The sequence below is a fragment of the Somniosus microcephalus genome, chromosome 1 (genome assembly GCF_052327205.1).
Source record: "Somniosus microcephalus isolate GS21.2 chromosome 1, FLI_Smic_1.0, whole genome shotgun sequence".
Classification (NCBI taxonomy): domain Eukaryota; kingdom Metazoa; phylum Chordata; class Chondrichthyes; order Squaliformes; family Somniosidae; genus Somniosus; species Somniosus microcephalus.
Window position 1 is genome coordinate 16,690,907 of NC_140987.1, and position 25,615 is coordinate 16,716,521.

At 48.7% G+C, this 25,615-nt stretch overlaps 1 protein-coding gene across 1 annotated transcript in view; it reads right to left on the reverse strand.

Moving 5' to 3' along the window:
* Positions 1-812: 812 nt before the first annotated feature.
* The window catches only part of ggt6 (gamma-glutamyltransferase 6), a 120,387-nt gene continuing 95,584 nt past the window's right edge, over positions 813-25,615 (reverse strand). Inside the window, 3 exon segments of the mRNA XM_086002629.1 lie at positions 813-3,207; positions 3,210-4,430; positions 22,573-22,686. Of these exon segments, the coding sequence (XP_085858755.1) occupies positions 3,161-3,207; positions 3,210-4,430; positions 22,573-22,686 (1,382 nt within the window). The 3' untranslated portion in view covers positions 813-3,160.

Below are 25,615 nucleotides of genomic sequence, written 5' to 3' on the forward strand. Positions count from 1 at the left end.
TGTGGTCAGTTAGCAGTTCCATCATTGCTACAATAAGAATTGTTAGGTAGAGTGGCACTGTATGCTGTACACTTTACCACAGAAAGGCTCACGTCCATTACAATAGATGTCTTGAGGGAAAGCCTTGATGTCAGGCAGTCAGGTGGACAGGAAAGTGAAAGGACTCTGTTAAACAGAGGACCTTAAACATGGTCAGGAACATGGACTACACAAATAGACAAATTCTGGTGAATGCCTGTAAATTTATGGTGGAGCCGCAATTTAAATATAAATCTTGATTATCGACATTCAACTCAAGGCATCGATTAAATTATAATTTTTAAAACAAAAAGATTATGCTTCTGATCTGGTGGGTACACACTGGCATTTGTACCCATTTCAGGACAAGGGATAGGGGCAGCGTCAGGCTCATTCACTGTAAAAGCAAAGACATGCAGAACAGTCATAGGCAAAATACCTTAAGACTATTGACCCCTGTGGAACTGGACCCCAGCAAGTCTTCAATTCTCAGAACCATAGCCCAGCTAGAGTCCTCAATCCTCATAGAACTATAGCCCACAGTCTTCAATCCTCATTGAACCATAGCGCACAAAGTCTTCAATCCTCATTGAACCATAGCCCACAAAGTCTTCAATCCTCATTGAACCATAGCCCACAAAGTCATCAATCTTTATTGAACCATCACCCACAAAGTCTTCAATCCTCATTGAACCATAGCCCAGGAAGTCTTCAATCCACATTGAACCATAGCCCACAAAGTCATCAATCTTTATTGAACCATCGCCCACAAAGTCTTCAATCCTCATTGAACCATCGCCCACAAAGTCTTCAATCCTCATTGAACCATAGCCCAGGAAGTCTTCAATCCTCATTGAACCATAGCCCACAAAGTCTTCAATCCTCATTGAACCATAGCCCAGGAAGTCTTCAATCCTCATTGAACCATAGCAAATCGGCAGCCCATTTTATGTCTCTCCTCATTGAAGTCAAAGGAAATATAAGTGGGGAGAGATGTAAAATGAGCTGCCAACTCGCTCTCACCCGTTTTATACTATCGCACAAAGTCACGATCTACCCAAATATGTAGCCAAGAGATCGGCCCAATGGTAATACCCTCACTTCTGTGTTACTTGGTAGGAGGAGATAAACAGGAAGTCAGACTTGCATTTACACAGCACCATTCATGACCTCAGGGCGTCCCAAAGCACTTTACAGCCATTTTGAAGTGGAGTCACTGTTGTAATGTAGAAAACACGACAGCCAATTTGCGCACAGCAAGCTCCCACAAACAGTAATGTGATAAATAACCAGATCATTTTTTTTGTGATATTGGTTGAGGAATAAATATTGGCCAGAACGCCAGGAGAACTCCTCTGCTCTTGTTCTAAATAGTCCCCTGTGATCTTTTACGTACACCTGAGGGGGCAGATGTGGCCTCAGTTTAATGTCTCATCCAAAAGACGGCACCTCTGACTCTGCACTTCATCAGTGCTGCACTGGGAGTGTCGGTGTAGATTTTGTGCTCAAGTATCTGGAGTGTGACTGGAACCCACAATCTCATGCCTCAGAGGCATGAGGGCTAGCCACTGAGCCATGGCTGACACTGTCAATAATGCATTCAATGGAAACAGGTATCTGACCCTATGTATACAATTCCAGGGAAACAATGCTTGCTGAACTTCAAAAATCGATTTTTTTTTTTAATTGCAAGAGGACAAAGAGAAGTGTGATTATAACTGTTCCGACAAGGAGCTTTGACAGTTTGCCAAAGTGATTAATCGTGCACGCTATATGCTGTTGTTGGCCAATGGCATCATTCAACACCATTGAACGGCTAGGGGGAAAAGCAGCTTCTTGGGCTCCTGCTCAACAACACTGCAAAACATACAACATAAATCAATCAGCATTCCGCACCATCACAGTCAAAACAAATTCTAGTCCAACAGCAATGTTAGTGCAATGTCATCTCCCAAAGAGCTTCCAGAGGAAACTTTGACCGAGACGCCTCTATTCGCGCTTTAATGCAATCCCATCTCCGTAATCCTTCAGAGGAGGAGATGGGATTTTAAAGCAGTCCTGATCAATGCAACTCAATCCCCGGCTCAAGTCCTCCGGGAAAAATCCAATAAGGACGCATTTAAAAGGCCGGTTCGGCCCCAGTGTAAGCTGATCTTCCCACTAGGCGCAGAAAGGCTCAATGGATACATTGCCGAAAGGCGCGACTCCCAGCTTAATGTAGTGCAATCGAATCTCTGCAATCCACCGCTGGGGAAATACAGAAACATGCAGAGACGAGAGGTCCGTCATCATTATTAAAGGGAAGAGGCAGGTTAATGTTTAGGCTGGGCACCCTGTCAGAATTGGCGACAACATCTGCACTGTCCATTTATGGCATTTTCTGGTTTTATTTCACATTCCCAGCACTTGTGTGTAAAAAAATATATATATTTATTTAGTTACGGCGGGATTATTGGATGTAATTGTTTGAGATTGTGCGGTCGGTAACATCAGCAGGGTTTTAGCCAAGAAGTTCTTCCACAAAGAGTGAATGACGCATAAATTAAAAGACAGACTTACATTTCTCGAGGGCCTTTCGTGATCTCGGGACATTCCCAAACCGCTTTACAACCAATGAAGTGGAGTCGCTGTAGGAAACGTGGCAGCCAATTTGTGCACAGCAAGCTCCCAAACAGCAGTAAGATAATAACCAGATAATCTGTTTTAGGTGCTGGTTAAGGGTTAAATATTGCCCAGGACACTGGGAATAATTCTCCTGCTCTTCATCGAATAGTGTCCTTGGGACCTTTAACGTCCACTTACGAGAGCAGACGGGGCCTCGGATTAACATCCCATCCAAAAGACGGCACCTCTGGCAGTGCAGCGCTCCCCAGGACTGCAGTGGAGTGTCAGCCTAGACTTTGTGCTCCAATCCCTGGACTGGGACTTGAATTCACGACTTAGAGGCGGGAAGGCTACCCACTGAGCCACAGATGACACCCGGGAATAGATTTCAAGTAGAGCAGTGGAGACAAGAACCCCCCAAATCATTTAGAAAACCGCTGGATGGCGTAACCGGGAAAAACAGCTGGATGGCGGGACAGGGGAGTGGACGCTGTATACTCATTCGGAACAGACCAAATAGCCTTCCATTTCAGCGGTATCAATAACCATCGACATAGGCGCACGCTTGTGGCTGCCCAAAAGCACTGTGTGACCCAGGTGGGATTCGACCACGGTGGCGGTCACACCGCCTGCAGTTCCATTGAGCAGTTCCAGCCCCGGCTCTTCCCGGGACAGGCGGGTATAAATCTCGGACTCTCTCAGCAGTCCGGAGACGTACTTGTGCAGGGTTCCTCCCCTTCCAACGCTCAGGTAAAAGCGGGGGCCGGAGACCGCCTCCCTGGCCGATTTCTCGAAATAAAGCTTGCTCACTACCACTTGGGCGGCAGCAAAGGGAGCAGGGGCTCCCCCTGTACTCGCCACAGCCACCAGGTTGTCCACGGCCATAGCCCTCAGCACCGCCGGGCAGGCCCAGTAAAGAACGCCAGAGCCCGCGCTCCCGGTGAAATCGCTGAGGAAAGTGCCGGTGGAAGGGGAGAGGAACTTCGCCCCGAATGTGCTGTTCAGGGAGCCGACCATCGCCAAAACATTGCCAAAGGAGTCGATAACCGTGACGTGACTGCCAGCCTGAGCCGTCTTCGGGGTGGGTTTTCCCTCGCCTCGCTCCTGGCCGCTCCCGGGAACGATTCCCAGGAAACCCGGGAGGCTCTGGTAGACCTGCTGGGCAGCAGTCAGAATATCCCAGTAAGTGCCGGACGTATTTTTGGCACCGGAAACGCTGGACAAGGAGAGCCCGAGCCGACTGGCCCGTTTCACGATCTGGGTCAGGACGTCCCCGGCGGCGGGAGGCGGTGGGGCGTACAGGAAGAAACGGTCGAGCCCGGTCACCAAAGGCTCGACCAGGGCTGCTCGCTGCTGTCCGACGGCCTCCACAAACGCCCGCTGGTCCGGCCTCGCCACGGGTTGAGCCAGTTGCCAAGCGAGAGGTTCCGGCAAGGAGGCTTCCTTCATCTCCGCGCCGACCTTCTCAAGAAGGTCGGCCAGTTTGCGGTTGGTGGCATTGGCTCCCGCTCCTTTCAGCGCTCGGCCCCGGTCACAGAGCAGCGGGCACAGGTTGGTCCCCTGCCCCGCCGCCCCTCTCATGGCTCCTGCCAGGATGCGGTCGATGGGGAAGCCTTCCCTCGCCAGCTTCACCGGCCGTTGGAACAGCTCGGCCCAGCCCAAGCTGCCGTATTCGCCATGCATCAGTCGAAGGCCCTGAAGGGTCAACGGCACGCCACAGCTCAGGTTCAGAGACTCCGTCGGAAGGGCGTTCAGAACCTTCGTCATTCCCGAGGTCTTGTTGTGAAACACGGCTGAGAGAACGCCACCTGCGTCAAAAACACAAGAAGTCATAAAACTGACCACGTGCGACAAAGAAATCTACAGTACTGAGGGGGCAGCAGTGGGGCGCGCTCTCGCCTCCGAGTCAGCAGGTTGTGGGTTCAAGTCCCGTTCCAGAGACTTGAGCACAAAATCTAGGCTGACACTCCCAGTGCAGTGCTGAGGGAGCGCTGCACTGTCGGAGGTGCCGTCTTTCGGATGAGACGTTAGACCGAGGACCCGTCTGCTCTCTCAGGCGGACATAAAAGATCCCACCGTCACTATTTTGAAAAAGAGCAGGGGAGTTCTCCCCGGTGTCCTGGCCAATCTTTATTACTCAACCAACATCACTAAAAAATGGATTATCTGGTCATTTATCTCACTGTTGTTTGTGGGAGATTGCTGTGTGCAAATTGGCTGGCAGTGTTCCCCACATTGTAACAGTAACTACACTGCAAAAAGTACTTAATTGGCTGTAAAGCGCTTTGGGAAATCCTACGGTTGTGAAAGGCGCGATATAAATGCAAGTTCTTTCTTTATACAGGAAACTCTTGATTTACTGGCACCTAAATAACCGGAAATCTCTGTTAACCGGCAAAATTCAGGAGTAGGTTCAGGTAAGTTTTACTTCATATTAGTGGCCGTTCCTGGATCTGTGGCTGTGTAACCGGGGTTCCTGCACCTGTTGCTAAGCAACAGGGACACCTGGATCGTGTGGCTGGGGTTCCTGCACCTGTTGCTAAGCAACAGGGAAGCCTGGATTTGTTGCTGTGTACGGGGCTCTCGTACCTTTTACTATACCTCTCTGTAATCCGGACTTTTTGATAAACCGGCACCACGCCGGTCCCGTCGGTGCCGGATAAAAAAAGAGTTTCCTGTGTTTAAACCAAGTCAGCACAAAATCTGAATAATAGAATGAGATACCCTGCATTGATACAGACTGCAATCGAACAGAGTTAGAAACATAGGAACAGGAGGAGGCCATTCAACCTCTCGAGCCTTTTCCACCATTCAATTAGATCACGGCTGACCTGTTGTACCCTAACCCCATTTAACATTCTTTGTTTCATATCCCTTGATATTCTTAACCTGACAAAAATCTATCGATCTCGGTCTTGAAAATTGGGGGGAGCGAGTTCCAGATTTACCTTGGTGTGGAAAAAGTGCTGCCTCCTGCGTGGAGCGAGATCAGGAACTACTTCCAGATGGTTTGGATCTAGAATATTGGACAAAGGAGGCCCGAGAGTTTGCATAGAACCTGGATGTTCCCATTGGCCCACCTTGCAATCCCTTACTTTATTTTGCTGGAGAGCAGCAACGGAAGAGGAGATTCCAGCCTGGCACCAACAGCTGGACTGGCCACGATCGCGCATGAAGTTGTTGTTTAAACTGTGCAAGAGTAGGAATAGACTGGATGTTAGGCAGTTCCTCTTTCTCCCCCCCCCCCCCAAGAGAGCGGTGAGCCTCTGGAATGTGTTGTTGGCTTCGAGAGAGAGCTGGACCGGTTCCTGTCTGGGGCAGAGATCGCATCATATACAAGGCAAGTGTCTTTATAGAGAACGCTTGGTCCCCGTGTGATCTCCTGGACTGGTTTCCACCGCCTGTGGGGGGTCGGAGAGGAATTTCCCTTGTTGGCCCATGGTTATTTCTCTACTTTTCTGCCTCTCCCAGGAGATTACATGGTTGGTTGGGGGGGGGGGGGGGTGTTCGAACCAAGTGTGTAGTCATGATGCTCTGGCCATCATGGTGAGAGATAGGCTTGGTGGATCAGCTGGGCTTTTCCTGCCCGCCAATTTCAAATGTTCATACGGAACAGATCCGCTAACAACAAGCAGTATTTATATAGTACCTTCAACGTAGTAAAACCTCCCAAGGTGCTTCACAGGAGTATTAGAAGGCAAAACATGACACCGAGCCACATAAGGAGATATTGGGTGAACGGGACTTGGTGTGAGTTAGGACACAGGCAGCCGAGTTTTGGATGAAGGGCCAAGGACAGAGGGAAGAGAAGACTACGTATTGCCCATGGGTTGTGTTATGAATACCACTGTTCTAAGGAGTCTCAATCTAGCTCCTTAGTGGGTGTGGCTGCCCATTTTATTTATGTTCTCAGGCTGTAGGCAATGCTGCATTTATTGCCCATTCCTAGTTACCTCGAGGGGCTGACATTAGAGGGCATTGAGAGCCACAAGGAGGCCAGTCCAGGTGAGGGTGTCATTAGTGAACCAGCTGTGCTTTAAAGGACAATCCGACAGCTTCTCATGGATGTTTTTCTAGTGCTTTAAATGACCAGATTGGTGGAGTTATATTTTACCACTTTCCACGATGGGATCTGGTCTCTCAGCCCCTGCGTTGCTAGTCCAGTACCATAACCCTTTGGTTAACCAATCAATCATTCAGGCAATTGCTGTTTGTGGGACGTTGCGGATTTAGAATGAATGCCATATTAGCCTACATGACAACTGCCACTTCACCCAATGTATTCACTGTCTAAAAGGCTGCATTAAATATTGACCTGCTCTTCAAATAGTGCCACGAGAGCTATAACATCCATCTGCACAGATGGGGGCTTTGGTTTAACGTCTAATCCTTTAACAAAGCAGCACCCCCCCTTAGTGAAGCGCCAGCCTAGATTGTGCGCTGGAGTGGGGCTTGAACTCTCAGCCTCCTGAGCCAAGAGGCGAGAGTGCTACTGAATGGTATGCTGGCCTTCATAGCGAGAGGATTTGAGTACAGGAGCAAGGAAGTCTTGCTGCAGTTGTACAGGGCCTTGATGAGACCACACCTTGAGTATTGTGTGCAGTTTTGGTCGCCTTATCTGAGGAAGGGTGTTCTTGCCATAGAGAGACTGCAGCGAAGATTCACCAGACTGATACCCGAGATGGCAGGAATGATGTATGAGGAGAGATTGGGTCGATTGGGCTTATATTCGCTGGAGTTTAGAAGAATGAGAAGGGATCTCATTGAAACTTATAAAATTCTAATAGGACTAGACAGACTGGATGCAGGAAGGATGTTCCCGATGGCGGGGGAGTCCAGAACCAGGGGTCACAGTCTAAGGATAAGGGGTAAGCCATTTAGGACGGAGATGAGGAGGAATTTCTTCACCCAGAGAGTGGTGAACCTGTGGAATTCTCTACCACAGAAGGCAGTTGAGGCCAATTCATTAAATATATTCAAGAAGGAGTTGGATATATTTCTTGAGGTTAAAGGGATCAAGGGATATGGGGAGAAGGCAGGGACGGGGTACTGAATTTGGATGATCAGCCATGATCTCACTGAATGGCGGAGCGGGCTCGAGGGGCCGAATGGCCTACTCTCGCTCCTATCTTCTATGTTTTTATGAATGGCACGACCTACTGAACACTGGGGTCCCACAGCGGTGTAGGCCGCGTGTTTCTGGCATGTAACAGATATCTGACTGCTGTGGGTTGCATCAAGGGTCGCCAACTGTGGTTGGACGCATTCCTGCAGGTTTCATCGCATGACCTCCCGCCTCCCCAGTCAAACAGCCGTTAACCCATCTTCAACCTTTTTATAATTAGTAAATGAAAGCGCCAAAAGAAAATTAAAACAGGAACTTTTTTTCAATGCCCCAATGATTTTTCTCCCGGAGTCGCTCGCAGCAGTGTCTTTAATTCCTGGAGGCTCCAGGACAGTCCAGGAGGGTTGGCAACCCTAACTGCAATGTCTTTTTTCCTGCAGTCTGCAAAGTAGGGCTGCAACACCGCATCGCTCGGCAGACATCCGGCGCACGGAGCTGGTTCTTTCATCGTGGGTCTTGCGAACGGAAATTGCAACGTTACAGTGGGAATTTTTACTCTGCAGCGATTTCTTAAGGCTAAAGGGATCAAGGGATATGGGGAGAAAGCAGGGACAGGGTACTGAATTTGGATGATCAGCCATGATCGCATTGAATGGTGGAGCAGGCTCGAGGGGCCGAATGGCCTACTCCTGCTCCTATCTTCTATGTTTCTAAAGAGTGAGGATGAGGGAGGCAGGAGGAGGAGAGCAAACCAATGAAAAAAATGAGAAATAGCACTCCGGGGTTCAAAACAAAAAAAGTTATAGAATTACATAGCATTCACAGCACAGAAACAGGCCATTCAGCCCAACTGGTCCATACCATGTTAATGCTCCACAGGAGCCTCCTCCCACCCTACCAGTATGTCCTTCTATTCCTTTCTCCCTCGCGTACTTATCTAGCTTCCCCTTAAATTCATCTATGCTATTCGCCTAAACCACTCCTTGTGGTAGCGAGTTCCATATTTTAACCACCCCCTGGGTAAAGAAGTTCCTCCTTGAATTCCCTATTGGATTTATTAGTATCTCGTATTTATGGCCCCTATTTTGGTTTCCTTCACGATTGGAAACATCTTCTCTACGTCTACCCTATCGAACGTGTTTCATAAGCTTAAAGACCTCCGACAGGTCACCCCTCAGCCTTCTCTTTTCTAGGCACTCCAAGTTAAATTTATAGGCCTAGAAATTGGGTTCTGGTCTTGCCAGGGCTGTAGCGCCAGAAAGTTTGCGCCAGCGGTAATGCGGCAGCGCGCGACGAAAATTCGGGTGCGCCGGGCCCAGACGGCGGCGGGCGCTAAAACCCTCCTTTAGCGCCTCAAAACGGGCGTGAACTTGGGTTTCCCGGCGCTAATCCCCCGCTGCGGCACCCGATGCGGTGCGGCAGGCGGGGGAACTGCAGGCCTCCTCCTCCTGTTAAGGAGGAGCTGCCTGCAGCCGACAACTGTCCGGCGGATTGACCCGACATCTGAGCCCGGCACCTCGGGGAAGTGCCGGGCTCACATGAGACACTGATCAGGGCCGCGGGGGGGGAATGCAGGAGTCCGGGAAGGGAGGTGCGGGCAGGCGGCCGCCGGGAACGCGGCCGGCCGCCGCTCCACCTTTATGCGCCGGCGCACACTGGGGGAAGACTCTGTTGCCAGAGTCTTAGTTGCGCCTGCCACGGGCGAGGCGGGCGCAACTGAATTTCGGCCTGGGGCCGGGTTACCACGGCAACCGGGACGCTGCGCACACCGATGACGTCATCGGTGCCGGCGCAGCGCTACCGGTGCAACGCCGTTTTAGGGCCCCAGGGAATTTCTCAACTGGCCATAACTCCGGCGCTAGGCCCTCTAGCGCCTCAAATGCGGCGCTAGGCCTACCGAATTTCTAGGCCATAGTGTTTTGTAAGAGCCTATACTGACCATGAAAGTCATTGATTCACAATTACTAGTACGCCAATAAATACTCAGTTGCTGGAAGTGTTTGGAGTCTGGCTTCACAGTGAGATTTGATCTTTAAATCAGCTGAGTTTCAATGAACCTGAACGGGCAAGTCCCACAGCTGACCCCGAGGCATCTTTCTCCCCACCACACTTCCTTCTCTGGCTCCCATGTTAGCAGACGTTGTTAACGGTTCTCTCCCCTCAGGTACTGTCCCACTCTCCCTCAAAACTGCCGTCATCACCCCTCTACTCAAAAAAAACCCCTGAACCCCTCCATCCTTCCAAACTACCACCCCATCTCCAACCTCCCTTTCCTCTCCAAAGTCCTTGAACGTGGATGTTGTGTATTGATTGCGAGTTTAACACCAGTTAATACGGTAATGTAATGTGCATTGCATTATGGGAATTACCCGGGAAAGCAGCAGTCATTTTACCAATAAAGTAAAGATCACAGTTAGAGGCCTGTCTGCCTGACTCTGATTTAATTCGACGTATCTACATGCTTGATTGAACGTATTAAAGCATAGATACAACATTGGCGACGAGGATAACGGACAGAATCTTTTCAAAAAGATAGTTGCCCAAGTTTTAGTTAGTTAGGATGGAGAAGACCGGCATTCAAAATTTTGCTTGCTTCGCCGAGCCAGCCACGTTGGGTCCAAGGTGGACGAGGTGGTTAACGTCTTTTGAGCTTTATGCCAACGGCAAAGGACTCATTATCGAAGATACCTCTACAGCTGCCACAAAGCAGAGGAGGCGAGCTCTACTTCCACACCTAGCAGGACCAGATGTCCAGGATATCTTTTCGACTCTACCGGACACAGGAGAGCCATCAGACTACACGGCGGCGGTTAGTGCTTTGAATCACTACTTCGTACCCCAGGTCAACGCAGCATTTGCTAGACAGACTTTTCATAAGTTGTCCCAGAAGACAGGTGAGACTGTGCAACAATTTGCTACTCGCTTGCGGCAGGCTGCTAAAGACTGTGCTTTTGGGGGGGATGCGGATAATCAAATAAGAGACGCTATCCTGAGTAGTGTAAAGTCTGTGGGTTGTTTAGTTAATTAATACACAGACTCCAAGAGTAACTTAAAACAGGACTTTACTATTTGAAGATCAGGGCGAATCTGCCCAATAACTCCTGGCACAACACTTATATACTGGTGTGGTCACCGTCGGTATTACCGTATACAGAAGCCAAACAAAGTAGTGCCACACCTAAAATAGTTCTCTTAAAGGTGAACGGTTACATACAATAGCTCTCTTAAAGGTAGACGGGTACATACACTACAATCCTCCCTTTTTAGCTTACAACATACTTATTCCCCATTAAACATAACATATAATCAACTTCATGTAAAACAAGTCACAGATATAGTCTCTGCGGGAAACAGTTCACAGATTCAGTCTCTGCGGGAACAGTTCACAGATTCAGTCTCTGGTCTTGACTCGGTCCGAACAACATCTCTGTGGTGTAGCCGGTTCACATTTCTAGCGTGACTCATCCAATAGTCTTTCCCTTGGCTTAACAGCTTGAACTTCCGTCCTGCTGAACCAGCAGTGCTGACTTTTACAAACAGCTGGACTGCCTTGGTAATTTTTCCTACTTTCCAACTGATTTGGCCCCCTTCGTGGGGCCCACGTGCATGATCTGATAGAAGTGATAATGATTTAGATGGTTATCGTCTTCTGCTTCGTCTTTTTCTTTTCTGCTTCTTGGAGACTCTCGGGGCTCCCTTATCCGCTGCCAGCTGTAGCGCCACCATCTCCCTATGTTCCTTAGACTTTAAGTGCTTCATCCTGATTTCTGCACTTTGGGAGTTTTCATCACAAGCTGGGCAGACCAAGTCATCGTAATATTCCGTGTCACTCAACAGGTCATGGTAATATTCGGTGTCGTCCTGAGCTAGTCTAGCGAGAGGGCCTGCTACTTCTTCCGTACCCAACTGGACGTTAGCCGACTGTTGTTCCCTCCCTAGACATCTTTCCTGAAGAGACTTCTTCATGCGTTCATATTCATCCCGCTCTTCCTGGGTTTCCTGCAAATCCTTCACTAATGACCTCGTTTGTGACTTCAATACTTCCCCTTCCCTCGGGGATTGATTGATCAGGCTATTCAATCCTTCTACTGGAGCAGCTGTTTCAACATTCTGCTGTTCACATTGACGTGATTCAGCGTACTTTTGGCATCCCTGTAAAATCTGTGTTGCAATCTCAGCTATTTCCATAACTTTTGAGAGCTCCGAACTCCTTCCCTTTGAAGATTGAAGCTCGTGTTCAGATTGTTCCCATTGTAGAGTCTTGTCCTTCAGCATATGAAGGAGTTGGCTGACCGTTAACTCTTCCACGGGAACACTGTGGGTCAGAGTCTTCTCCATTTCATCCACCTTTTCCTCCAATGCTTTCACCTTCTTTTCCTCTTGTACTTTGGCTTCCAGCGCTCGGAGAAGTTGTGCCTTGATGCTCTCTAGCTCATGTTCAGAGGCCATTCTTACAGTCGCTGTGTTTCTTACAGTTCCCTTTTCTTCCACTGAACGGATTCCCAGTTGAATCTGTTCTTCAAGTTGTTGAACCTCGGTCATTGCCGCCCCATATTTGTCTTGGGTTTCCTTTAATATTTTTATGAGTTCTTGTACATCTTGTCTTTCATGTTCTGCCATGGCTTTCACCTCTAATTTCTCATCTATGGATGGAACTTCTACCGATGAGTCTGTCTTGGCCTTGAGCTCATCAAGAATTTCCTGCAGCCTTTGGACTTCTTGCTCATGTTCAACCTTCAGTTGCTCATATGCTTCCACTGAAACTAGCTTTTCGGAGGTTGCCGAGTTAACCCCTTCCAGAATTGTAGCCTGGGCCTGTTCATACTGTTCTTTCAACTTCTCACACTCTGCTTGTAAGGAGTCGTAGAGAAGAACTGGAATAAAATCCTGGCTTCCTGAAGATTCCTCTTCATTTGCTTCTTCCTGCAAATATTCTAACTCCTGAACAGCATAAGGGAGATGTGATCGGTAATTGGTCACGATGGCTCTATGGTCGCTCTCTGCTTGAGCTAGCTGCTTCTGTTGTCTTTCCAGATTCTCCCATTCGGTGTCATAGAACTTTTTCATTGTTTTCATCTCTTGTACGAGACGGTAACTCAATTGTTCTAATTGTTGTCGTAATTTGAAATAAGTTTGAGTCCGAGCTCGGTGTTCTTCCGTCATGGATATGTCCGTAACTTGAACAGGCTCAGAATTTTCTGTCAAACTGTGTTGTCGTTGTTCTGTGGAGTTCTGTTCTGAAACTTTGTTCTTCTCTGGAGCATAAGCCTTTATGCATGCCTTCGTTTTTCCAACGTTCGTCGGCAAGTCCATTTCAGCCTTGTCTTTCATATTTGGGTTGGTCTTATCGTCATCCGTTTCAGAATCTGAGCTGATTGTCTGCACCGAGTCCTCGCTCGTTATGGGTTTTAGATAGTGCCATTCCATGTCTATTTTCTTGATCCACTCCCGTCCTAGAAGTGGTGGTCCTCCCTCATGTAGTACGTATAAGTTCACTCTTGGGTGTTCTTTACCACTATCTCTCACTTTGACTCTTATCTTTTCCATGGGGTATACTTTATGCCCCGTGTATGTCTGCAATACGAACTTGGTATCTCTTAAGCGTATATGTGAGAATAGCCGGTGGTAATCCCTTCGATTTATGACTGATAGAGCTGATCCAGTGTCCAACTCCATTTTCACTTGGATTCCAGCTATTTTTAGCATGACCCAGATAGTTTGTAGGTCAGCTTCCTTACTCACATTGTGAATTCTCAGACTACCCAGCTCCTGGCCGTTTGGGTCTGAGTCTGAATTCTGTTCGTCTGAACTCTTCTCAGCCACCTTGTGTACCTTGTTGTACTTTCCCTGTGATGGCTTCCTTTGGTTGTTGGTCCTTTGGTTGTTGGTCTTCTTCCCTGACCGGCATACCTTAGCTATGTGACCCAGTTTGCCACATTTCCTACATTCCTGGTTCTTAAACCAGCATTGGTTCTGGTCGTGTGTTGTCTTCCCACAACGATAGCATTTTGTTGTTGTCGAGGTAATTTGATCCACACTTAGTGCTGCTGTCTTTAGCTGCATTTCCGCAGTTCCCTTCGCTGCGGCTTCGTGCGATGCTGCAATAAGGACAGCCCTGTCAAGTGTAAGGTCGTTCTCTTCGAGTAGTCGCTTTTGCGTTCCTTCCTTTGCCAACCCGCACACGAACTTGTCTCGCAATGCCTCTGTCAGATTCCCTCCAAACTGGCAGTATTTCGCTAGTCTACGCAGTTCGACCAAGTATTCTGCGTTGCTTTCGTCTTTCCGTTGCGTTCTCGCATAGAATTTGAATCGTTCCGCCAACATCAACGGTGTAGGGTTCAAGTGATCCTTCAGAACAGCCACAATATCATCGAAAGTCTGATCCGCCGGTTTAGCTGGTGATAGTAGATGCTTCAAGAGCCCGTATGTCTTCGCGCCCATCGAGTTTAGCAAGGTTATAGCTTTGTCATCTTCTTCTATTTTATTGGCCTCACAATAGATCTCGATGCGTTCCACGTACGTGGCCCAGTCTTCTACCTCGGCATTAAAATCGTTGATGTTACCATGCTTAGGCATCTTCCTCTCTTTCTGATAACACCCCGAATTATTTCTTTAACTTATTTTTTTTTTTTTTTAAGATGGCGGTTTTCCCGCAAAAATGGCGGTTTCCCGCGCTTATCTTCTCTCCCCGCCCACTTCAATGGCGGTTTCCCGCTTCTGTCTTCTTCCCCGCCTAATGGCGGCTTCCCGCGTTTCTTCCCTAGCGGGAGGGGTACACTTTCCCCCACAGGCGACGGCCGCTGGCTTTCAGATTCACAGCCTGCGCGTCGGCTTCAGTGCTTTCCCTTTTCTCGGCAAGGCAACCGGCGCTGGGTACACCCCGTTGACGGCGAACAGGTTCAGCCGCTGGGCTGGCTCTCGCTCAGTTCCCCTTGCTCGGGCTCGGTCTCTCTCCCGCTCTCTCGGCTCGACCAGCGCTGGGTACACCCCATTGACAGAGAACAGTTTCAGCCGCTGGACTGGCTCTCGCGCAGTCTCCCTTGGTCGGCTCTGCCTCTCCCGCTCGCTCGGCTCCCAAACGCCTCTCCCAGCCGTCTCGCAGTCCGGTGCTTCCCTCCCCGGCTGCGGCTGAGTTTTTATATCTTCCCGCGCCTACGCTCCCGGTCGCAGTGCTTCGTGGCTTCGGTCGCTGCCCGGCCTTTTTCGCCAGTCGCGGTCTAGCTGTCTCACGACGCCGTTGCGTCCCCAGCCTGTCTGTACCGCGGCTTCCTTGCTCCACGCTGCCCCAGTCTCAGCGCCTCTGGGCCCGACTTCTGTCCGGCTTCTTTCCCCTTCGACCGTGGTCGAGTGCACCGCCCTTATCCTCCGGTTATTCTTTTTACTTTTCCCTTACTCACAGTCCCCGTGGCCGCCTTGCTTCTCGTGCTGATCGGCTCACTCCTCACCGTGGCAGAAGGGACAGTCAGTGCCTGTTGCTGATGGAAGTCTTTGTCTCTGAATTCTTCCTCCTTTCCAGCTCTGCAGACTCGAGTTTTCTCCCAGCAGAATGACGAGGGCGGTTGCCTCTTCTCGACGCTCCTTAACTGCTTCGGCAGAATTGTTGCTGCAGGGTACGATCGGACTCGTCGCCACTGTAAAGTCTGTGGGTTGTTTAGTTAATTAATACACAGACTCCAAGAGTAACTTAAAACAGGACTTTACTATTGGAAGATCAGGGCGAACCTGCCCAATAACTCCTGGCACAACGCTTATATGCTGGTGTGGTCACCGTCGGTATTACCGTATACAGAAGCCAAACAAAGTAGTGCCACACCTAAAATAGTTCTCTTAAAGGTGAACGGTTACATACAATAGTTCTCTTAAAGGTAGACGGGTACATACACTACAAGTAGGTGCACATCAGCCTATGTGCGGAGGAAATTGCTGGAGGAAGGGCATGGTCTAACGCTCGCCCGCACGTTGCAATTGGCCTCACAATGTGAAAACGTCGAGGAGCAGATGTCAGCCATGTACAGAGAAGGCGGAGACAGATACTGTTTGTCGTGTTACACAGAAGAGGGTATTATACGAAAAGCTCGACAGAGAAATCAAAAGGAAATGGCGATAGGAATGAAAGGAAATGTTACAGATGTGGACACACAGACCACATGGGCAGAGATCCGAAATGCCCAGCACGTGGACAAACGTGTCATAAGTGCAAGGGAAAGGATCATTTCTCCAAAGTATGCCACACAAAGGGTACAAAGAAACAGTGTGAACAATGTAAAGGAACAAAATGACTTGGCATTGGCTGTTACTGGAAATAACGTGACAGAGAGACTTACCTTTTGTGTGGGGGGAGTAAACCTGAGAATGTTAATTGATTCGGGTGCAACTAATAATGTGATAGATGAGAATACATGGGAAGGATTAAAGACAGAACACATTAACTGTCAGTCACATGTCCCTAAGACAGAGAGAAAGTTATTCTCTTATGCTTCTAGCCGACCACTGTCAGTTAAAGGTGTATTCACATGTGGGATTACAATAGGTAAGAGAACTGAGCAGGCGGAGTTCATTGTGGTTAAAGGCCATGGAGAGCTGTTGCTAGGAAGGAAGACAGCCATGAAACTGGGAGTTTTAAAAATAGGCGCAGATGTCTCAGCTGTGGTAGATGTAAGACAGCTACTAGAACAGCGGTATCCAAAGGTGTTCCAGGGAGTAGGAAGGCTGAACACAAAACAGATCAGTTTGTATATCGACCCACAAGTGAAGCCTGTGGCCCAGCCACTCAGGCGTATACCATTCAACTTAAGGGGGGCAGTAGAAGCCAAAATAAAACAATTGAGGGGCATGGACATTATCGAACCTGTAACTGGTCCCACCCCATGGGTAAATCCTGTGGTTATTGTACCAAAAGCGGATAAGGATGTAAGGTTATGCCTAGACATAAGACGAGCAAACCAGGCAATAGTGAGGGAACGATATCCAATTCCCACCGTTGACGAGATACTCCAAGGTATGAACGGCTCGACGGTGTTTAGTAAGCTAGACCTGAAATGGGGCTATCACCAGCTAGGACTGACCCCTGAGTCACGAGCAATCACAACGTTTGCAGTACATAACAGAATATACAGGTACAAGAGGCTGATATTCGGTGTATCTTCAGCTAGTGAGCAATATCAGCACGAGATAGCTAATGCCTTAGCTGGAATAGAGGGTGTTGAAAACATCTCAGACGACATTATCGTGCATGCACACGACCAGGAAACGCACGACAGACGCCTGCACGCTGTCATGACCAGACTAATGGAAAGTGGACTGACACTAAACTCAGAGAAGTGCCAATTCAACATGGACCGATTGATTTTCATGGGAATCCTGTTGTCTGAAAAGGGCATCGGACCAACAGCAGAGAGAGTGCGAGCGGTGGCAGAAGCTCGGGAACCAGAGAATGCTACAGAGGTGAGGAGTTTCTTGGGACTTGTTGGGTACAGTAGCAGATTCATCCCGCAGTTTGCAACGCTATCAGAGCCACTGCGACGCCTGACGAGAAAAGACACACCATTTAAATTTGGATTACAACAGAGACAGTCATTCAGTGCACTCAAGGAAGAGTTGGCCAGAGCCGGCACTTTAGCATATTTTGATAAGGACACACCAACCAAGGTGATAGCAGATGCCAGTCCTGTAGGTTTAGGCGCAGTACTAGTTCAGGACCAACAGGGACAAGAGGTGTCAATATGCTATGTAAGTCGTAGTTTAACAGGCTGTGAGAGGAAATACTCTCAAACAGAGAGAGAGGCCTTAGCTCTTGTATGGGCTTGTGAGGGGCTGCATCCATATGTGTATGGCCGAAAATTTAACTTGGTAACTGACCATAAGCCATTACGAGTGATATACGGCCCACACTCTAAACCCTGTGCCCATATAGAGAGATGGGTACTTAGATTACAGCCGTATGATTTTAAGGTGATACACATTCCAGGCAAGCAAAACATTGCAGACCCACTGTCACGATTGCTGGGGGAGACAGCAAAACAGGAGAGACATTCTCATGGCTCAGATGAATATGTGAGATTTGTAGCTGTGAGTGAGACACCAAAAGCACTCACTACTAGAGAGGTGGAGGAAGCCTCTGCTACCGACCCAGAGCTGATTGAGGTACGGAAGGCAATCACAAACGGACATTTTGAGAACTGTAAAGCTTATGCAGCAATTGCAAACGAGCTGTGCGTAGTGGGGTACCTAGTTCTTCGGGGAACACACATCGTGCTACCCACAGTGTTACACGCACGAGCCCTGGTGTTAGCACATGAAGGACACTTGGGAATAGTTGGAACAAAGCAACATCTCAGAACCGAGGTTTGGTGGCCTGGCATGGACAAGGCAGCTGAAAAACACTGTAAAGCGTGCCACGGCTGTCAGATAGTAGCCAGACCCGACCCACCTGAACCGTTGAGACCAACACCATTACCGGAGGGCCCCTGGCAGGATGTAGCTATAGACTTACTGGGACCCTTGCCATCCAACCACTCCATTCTTGTGGTAGTTGATTATTATAGTCGCTACTATGAATACGACATCATGACCTCCACAACAACAGAGAAGGTTATTGATAGTTTAAAGTCAATCTTCAGCCGTCATGGTTTGCCAATCACCTGCAAATCTGATAAGGGTCCCCAATTCAGATCTGAATTATTCAAATACTGTGAAAACAACGGGATCAAACACCTGAAAACGACAGCAAAATGGGCTCAGGCTAACGGAGAAGTCGAGCGCCAGAATGCATCGCTGATGAAGAGAATCAGAATTGCTCAGTCAGAAGGACTAGATTGGAAACGTGAACTTAGAAAATATGTGACTGTGTACAGGAGCATTGACCATGCCACGACAGGAAAGAGCCCGGCAGAGCTGCTCTTTAAACAGAAAATGAGAGGAAAGCTGCCAGACATCACAGAGTTGCGCGCAGACATGGAAGTAAGGATATGGTGTTAAGGAAGCTAAAGGGATTGAAGGTGGACAAATCCCCAGGGCCTGATAACATGCATCCTAGCGTACTGAAGGAGGTGGCCCTAGAGATAGCGGATGCACTAAGGATGATTTTTCAGAATTCATTAGACTCGGGAACAGTGCCGATGGATTGGAGGGTAGCTAACGTTACCCCACTATTCAAAAAGGGGGGTAGGGAAAAAGCAGGTAATTACAGACCTGTAAGCCTTACATCAGTTGTGGGCAAAATGCTGGAGTCCATCATTAAGGATGAAATAGCGGAGCACTTAGCAAATGGGGACAGGATAGGACAGAGTCAACATGGATTTACAAAGGGTAAATCGTGCTTGACTAATCTATTGGAATTTTTTGAGGGAGTAACTGGTAGAATAGATGGGGGAGAGCCAGTAGATGTGGTGTACCTGGACTTCCAAAAGGCCTTCGATAAGGTCCCACATAAAAGATTAGCATGGAAAATTGAGGCTCATGGGATAAAGGGGAAAGTTTTGGCGTGGATAGGGAACTGGCTGTCAGATAGAAAACAGAGAGTTGGAATAAACGGCTCATTTTCTGAATGGCAGGCAGTAACAAGTGGGGTACCACAGGGATCTGTCCTGGGCCCCCAGCTGTTCACAATTTACATTAATGACCTGGATCAGGGAGTCGGATGCAGCATTTCCAAATTTGCAGACGACACTAAACTAGGAGGTGGGGTGGGCTCAGAGGAAGAGACCAGGAAGCTCCAGAGCGATTTGGACAGACTGGGCGATTGGGCGGATAAATGGCAGATGCACTATAATGTGGACAAGTGCGAAGTTATCCACCTTGGGTGCAGGAACGGGAGGGCAAATTATTATTTAAATGGCAATAGATTGGGAGAGGGGGAAGTACAGAGAGACCTGGGTGTTCTTGTACACCAGTCACTGAAGGCGAGCATGCAGGTGCAACAGGCGGTCAAGAAGGCAAACGGTATGCTGGCCTTCATAGCAAAAGGGTTAGAATACAGGAACAGGGATACCTTGCTGCAGCTGTACAGGGCACTGGTGAGACCACACCTCGAGTACTGTGTACAGTTTTGGTCGCCTCATCTGAGGAAGGATGTTCTTGCCATGGAGGGGGTGCAGCGGCGATTCACCAGGCTGATACCAGGAATGGCGGGAATGACCTATGAGGAGAGACTATGTAGTTTAGGGATGTACACACTGGAGTTTAGAAGATTGAGAGGGGACCTCATAGAAGTGTATAAAATTCTGACAGGTCTAGACAGACTGGATGCAGAAGGAATGTTTCCCTTGGCGGGTGAGAACAGAACTAGAGGACATAATTTAAGGATAAGGGCTAAACCATTTAGGACAGAGATGAGGGGGAATTTCTTCACTCAGAGAGTGGTGAACCTGTGGAACTCATTGCCACAGAGGGCAGTGTACGCCAGCTCATTAAATATATTTAAGAGGGAATTAGATATATTTCTACGGGCAAAAGGGGTTAAGGGTTACGGAGAGAAGGCGGGGACGGGATACTGAATTAAAGGATCAGCCATGATCTCATTAAATGGCGGAGCAGGCACGAAGGGCCGAATGGCCTACTCCTGCTCCTATCTTCTATGTATCTATGTATCTATGTATGTACGTGACCGGGACGCAGAACAAAAAGGCAAGTCCAAACTGTACGCAGATGAACAGCGGAGAACACAATACTCAGAGGTGGAAGTTGGCGACACGGTGCTGGTACGGCAGGACAAAGTGGACAAGTTCACCACTCCTTTTAATGCCACACCCCACAAAGTTTTGAGTAAAACAGGGAGTCAAGTAGTAGTGGAATCTCCAGAAGGAGCACGCTACTCGAGAAACACTACGTTTGTGAAGAAATACAGAACCAATGGACCAAAGGAGACACTCCATGAGCAGGAGGAAACACAAGGGACTGAGGATAGTATAGTAGACCCTGACACACATACCACTGTGACACAGGCAATACCCACTGACACCAACATGTCAGACATACCCAATACAGCCAGACCTCAAAGGGTTAAAAGAAAACCCCAAAGACTGTCTGATTATGTTACAACATAAACTGTGCGAGAACTGCATGGGTGATGTTAAATGTTTAAACCCGGGAACTATTTAGTTGTGTGGTAAGACACAAGTTTGTAAAAAGTTTATAAATCAAATAAGTTATGCAGTGTTATTGTAAGCAACTGTTTGTAAACTGCAAGTTTGTTTCCAAGGAAAAGGGGGATATCGTGTATTGATTGCGAGTTTAACACCAGTTAATACGGTAATGTAATGTGCATTGCATTATGGGAATTACCCGGGAAAGCAGCAGTCAGCCATTCTACCAATAAAGTAAAGATCACAGTTAGAAGCCTGTTTGCCTGACTCTGATTTAATTCGACGTATCTACATGCTTGATTGAACGTATTAAAGCATAGACACAACAGTGTTGTCGCCTCCCAAATCCATGCCCATCTTTCCTAGCCACTGACTCCATCCCTCTCCCTAACATCTGTCTGAGGCTGAACCACACTGTTCACAACCTTGGTGTCATATTTGACCCTGAAATGAGCTTCCGACCACATCCGCAGCATAACAAAGACTGCAAATTTCCACCTCTAACATCATAGAAACATAGAAGATAGGAGCAGGAGTAGGCCACTCGGCCCCTCGAGCCTGCTCCGCCATTCAACAAGATCATGGCTGATCATCCAAATTCAGTACCCTGTCCCTATAGAAACATAGAAGATAGGAGCAGGAGTAGGCCATTCTGCTGTCATCGCCCGTCACCGCCCCCGCCTCAACTCGTCCACTGCCGAAACCCTCATCCATGCCTTTGTTACCTCTAGACTTCACTATTCCAACACACTCCTGGCTGGCCTCCCACATTCCACCCTACGTAAACTTGAGGTCATGCAAAACTCGGCTGCCCGTGTCCTAACTCGCACCAAGTCCTGTTCACCCATCACCCCTGTGCTCGCTGACCTCCACTGGCTCCCGGTTAAGCAGTGCCTTGATTTCAAAATTCTCATCCTTGTTTTCAAATCCCTCCATAGCCTTGCCCCTCCCTATCTCTGTAATCTCCTCCAGCAGCCCCACAAACCCCACCCCCCCCACCCGCGATATCTGCGCTCCTCTAATTCTGCCCTCTTGAGCATCCCTGATTATAATCGCTCAACCATTGGTGGCCGTGCCTTCAGCTGCCTAGGCAGCAAGCTCTGGAATTCCCTGCCTAAACCTCTTCACTTCTCTTTCCTCCTGAAGATGCTTCTTAAAACCTACCTCTTTGACGATGCTTTTGGTCATCTGCCCTAATTTCTCCTTATATGGCTCGGTGTCACATTTTTTGTCTTACAATACTCCTGTGGCGTTATATAAATACAAGTTGTTGTTGTTGATATGGTTCCGCAAGGGCTCACCCACACAGCCTTTTGAATTGGACAATATTCAACTGTGAGCTTTGACGATCCCATATTCACCCACACCCACACACAACCCACACTATCACCTCCCCACCACCCCCCCCACACACACTCAATCACACACAAAACCAACCAACACCCACACATCTCCCACAGACACACCTACCCACCTCATCCACACAGCAGGGGCCTCTGGACAGTAATCGAGAACCTGTACTCTGGCCAATTTTGCCTCACTAACTCAGAGGTGCCGAGGCAAATTTTAATGTTCCTTACTACTGCCTTGGATGAGGTTAGCTCGACCTGGGGTCTTCCTGGTTTGGTACAGAGCCGCTACTCACTGGACAGATAGGCTGAGTCATTGGGCTTCTTGGATCACTCCCTGGAGTCAAACTACAGACAATATGCGCCTCTGGTATCCACCCCACCCCCCCACCACTCCCTCCCCAACCTCGAATTATAACCTCGTGAATGGCCCCTATCGGTTCCTTCAACCTACCTATTCCAGTGCTGTGAGGATGCACCACTCCCAAACACAGCATCGCTGTTATTCCAGCATCCACCGCAGTCCCACCTTCAGTCAGGATCTCCTTCGCAAAGCTGGAGCAGATCTCTTAATGGCACAGGAAAGAAATAGATTGCGTTAGATTAGTCGCGTGTACGTTCCTGAGCATTCCAAAACTAGCCATTATCGGCAGGTTAGAATTTATTACATGGATGAGATAATAAACAGCAGAGGTTGGCAGGCAGTGATTACAAGCACCTGTAATAACTACAAAACTAATTAATAATTATATTAGGGTTGCCAACCCTTCCCGATTGCCCTGGAGTCTCCATGAATTTAGGATTAATCTCCAGGACACTGCTGCATGCAACACGGGGAGAAAAAAAATCATAGGACGTTAAAAAAAAGTGTATTTTTCATTTTTATTAATTAGTTATATAAATATTGGAGATGGATTAAAAAAAAGACCTTTTAACTGGGCTGGGGCAGTTGGAAGTCATGTGAGGAAATCTCCAGGAACATGTCCAGAGTTGGCAACGCCGAGATCATATAGGAATAATGGATACCTAGGAGCGAATTACAGGTTGGAATCCAGTGGAGAGGTTCACACAGTGTCGTAATCGTCGAGGGTTTGTGGCTCAAGGTCGAGCACAGATGCTGAGCTTGGATCCAAATCTCAACTTGAGGGCCTCCGAGACCTCAATCAATCCCCTAGGATCGGATGCGTCGCTGACCTTAACATCCCCTTTCACTTTGCATCGCATAAAAAAGTGCTGGGAAACATCGAGAACTGTTCTTGGATTTCCCACACTGGATTGATCACTGTGCAGCATTTAATAGACTCCCTAATGGGCAGTAGCATGACATTAGCGATAATCGAGAATGCTAGTGGACCTCAAGCAGACTCTCGCACACATCCCAACTCATTAGCTATCTGGTGATTCATTTGTCATCATCGGAGGACATTTCCACAGCCTCGTTCTTCCTTTCCTCTTAAGAATAACAAGCTTATTAAAAACCAAGCTTGGCATTACTAAGCCACTACTTTCTGATTTATTTGATATCTTCTCCCAATTATATTTCTCCAGCCTGCGCTATGGGCTTTGGCCCTTCACTCGAGTTTTTCAGAAAAGACAATCTCAGAGTGTTCCTTAAACAAGCTTACTCTTTAAACAAAGAGTATTAAATATAAAGGATTTCCTGCCACTTACTTTTTCTGGACTTTCCCCCTTGAGAGTTTCCCCCAGAGTTCAGACTTGGCTGATGACTGCTATTATGCCCAGCTCGACAACATCCAGGACAAAGCAACCCGCTTGACTGGCACCCCATCCACCACCTTAAACATTCACTCCCTCCACCACCGGCGTACCGTGGCTGCAGTGTGTACCATCTACAAGATGCACTGCAGCAACTCGCCAAGGCTTCTTCGACAGCACCTCCCAAACCCACTCAGAAGCACAAGGTACACGGGAACAACACCAACTCTAAGTTCCCTCCAAATTACACACCATCTGGACTTGGAAATATATCGCCGTTCCTTCATCATCGCTGGGTCAAAATTCTGGAACTCCCTCGCTAACAGCACTGTGGGGGTACCTTCACCACACGGACTGCAGTGGTTCAAGAAGGCGGCTCACCACCACCTTCTCTAGGTCAATTAGGGATGGGCAGTAAGTGCTGGCCTTGCCAGCGACGCCCACATCCCGTGAATGAATAAATATATTTTTCGTTTGGGACCCATCTGCCCCCTCAGGTGGACGTAAACGATCCCAGGACACTATTTCGAAAAAGAGCAGGGGAGTTCTAATCGGTGTCCGGGCCAGTGTTTATCCATCAATCAACATCACTAAGAAACAGATTATCTCGTCCTTATCACATTGCTGTTTGTGGGACCTTCCTATGTGCAAATTGGCTGCCATGTTTCCTACATTACAACAGTGACTACACTTCAAAAGTACTTCAACGGCTGTAAAGCACTTTGGGACATCCTGAGGTTGTGAAAGGCGCTATATAAATGCAAGTTCTTTCTTTGTTATTGTCGCTGAAACTCTCATCGTACTCCTCGCCCTGTCCCCACAAACTCGAACGTCTTCAGCACTCTACAGCTCATGGATAAAGTCCCGACCACTCAAAACACTGTTCTCGACAGACTGCAGTGTACCTCGATTTTAAGCTCCTTATCTTCGTCTTCTAATCCCTCTGTGGCCATTGCTCTTTCCTACCAGAGCTCGCTCGCTCGGCCACTCCTCCTGTTGAGGGATCTCCTCAGCCTTTCAGCCCACCACTACACTCTTGCCTCCCACGCACCCTGCCCTCCCCCCCCCCAACAGAACTGTCTCCCAAGATCTCCCTGCTTTGTCACTCATTCGCTGGCTCCATGCTCCCCCTGTAAACTATTTTCTCCTGCTTTCTTTCCCTTGGGATCTTATAGGCGGTGTAATAGTCTGGTCGAGTTTCATCTACTCACATTTGAAAATGATGGACAGGAAAAAGACCACCTGGACAATCGAACCTGGCTTAAAAACCGGCGGCAGTTGCGAGGCCCGACCACTCGGAGCAGCAGGGAGCAGCGAGGAGGAGCCCGGCTTAAAAACCGGCGGCAGTTGCGAGGCCCGACCACTCGGAGCAGCAGGGAGCAGCGAGGAGGAGCCCGGCTTAAAAACCGGCGGCAGTTGCGAGGCCCGACCACTCGGAGCAGCAGGGAGCAGCGAGGAGGAGCCCGGCTTAAAAACCGGCGGCAGTTGCGAGGCCCGACCACTCGGAGCAGCAGGGAGCAGCGAGGAGGAGCCCGGCTTAAAAACCGGCGGCAGTTGCGAGGCCCGACCACTCGGAGCAGCAGGGAGCAGCGAGGAGGAGCCCGGCTTAAAAACCGGCGGCAGTTGCGAGGCCCGACCACTCGGAGCAGCAGGGAGCAGCGAGGAGGAGCCCGGCTTAAAAACCGGCGGCAGTTGCGAGGCCCACCAAATCAACAGCAGAGGAGAGAGGTAAAAAGTAATCAGAGTGTGACGTCACCAGGGAGCAGGTAAGAGATTGGTTG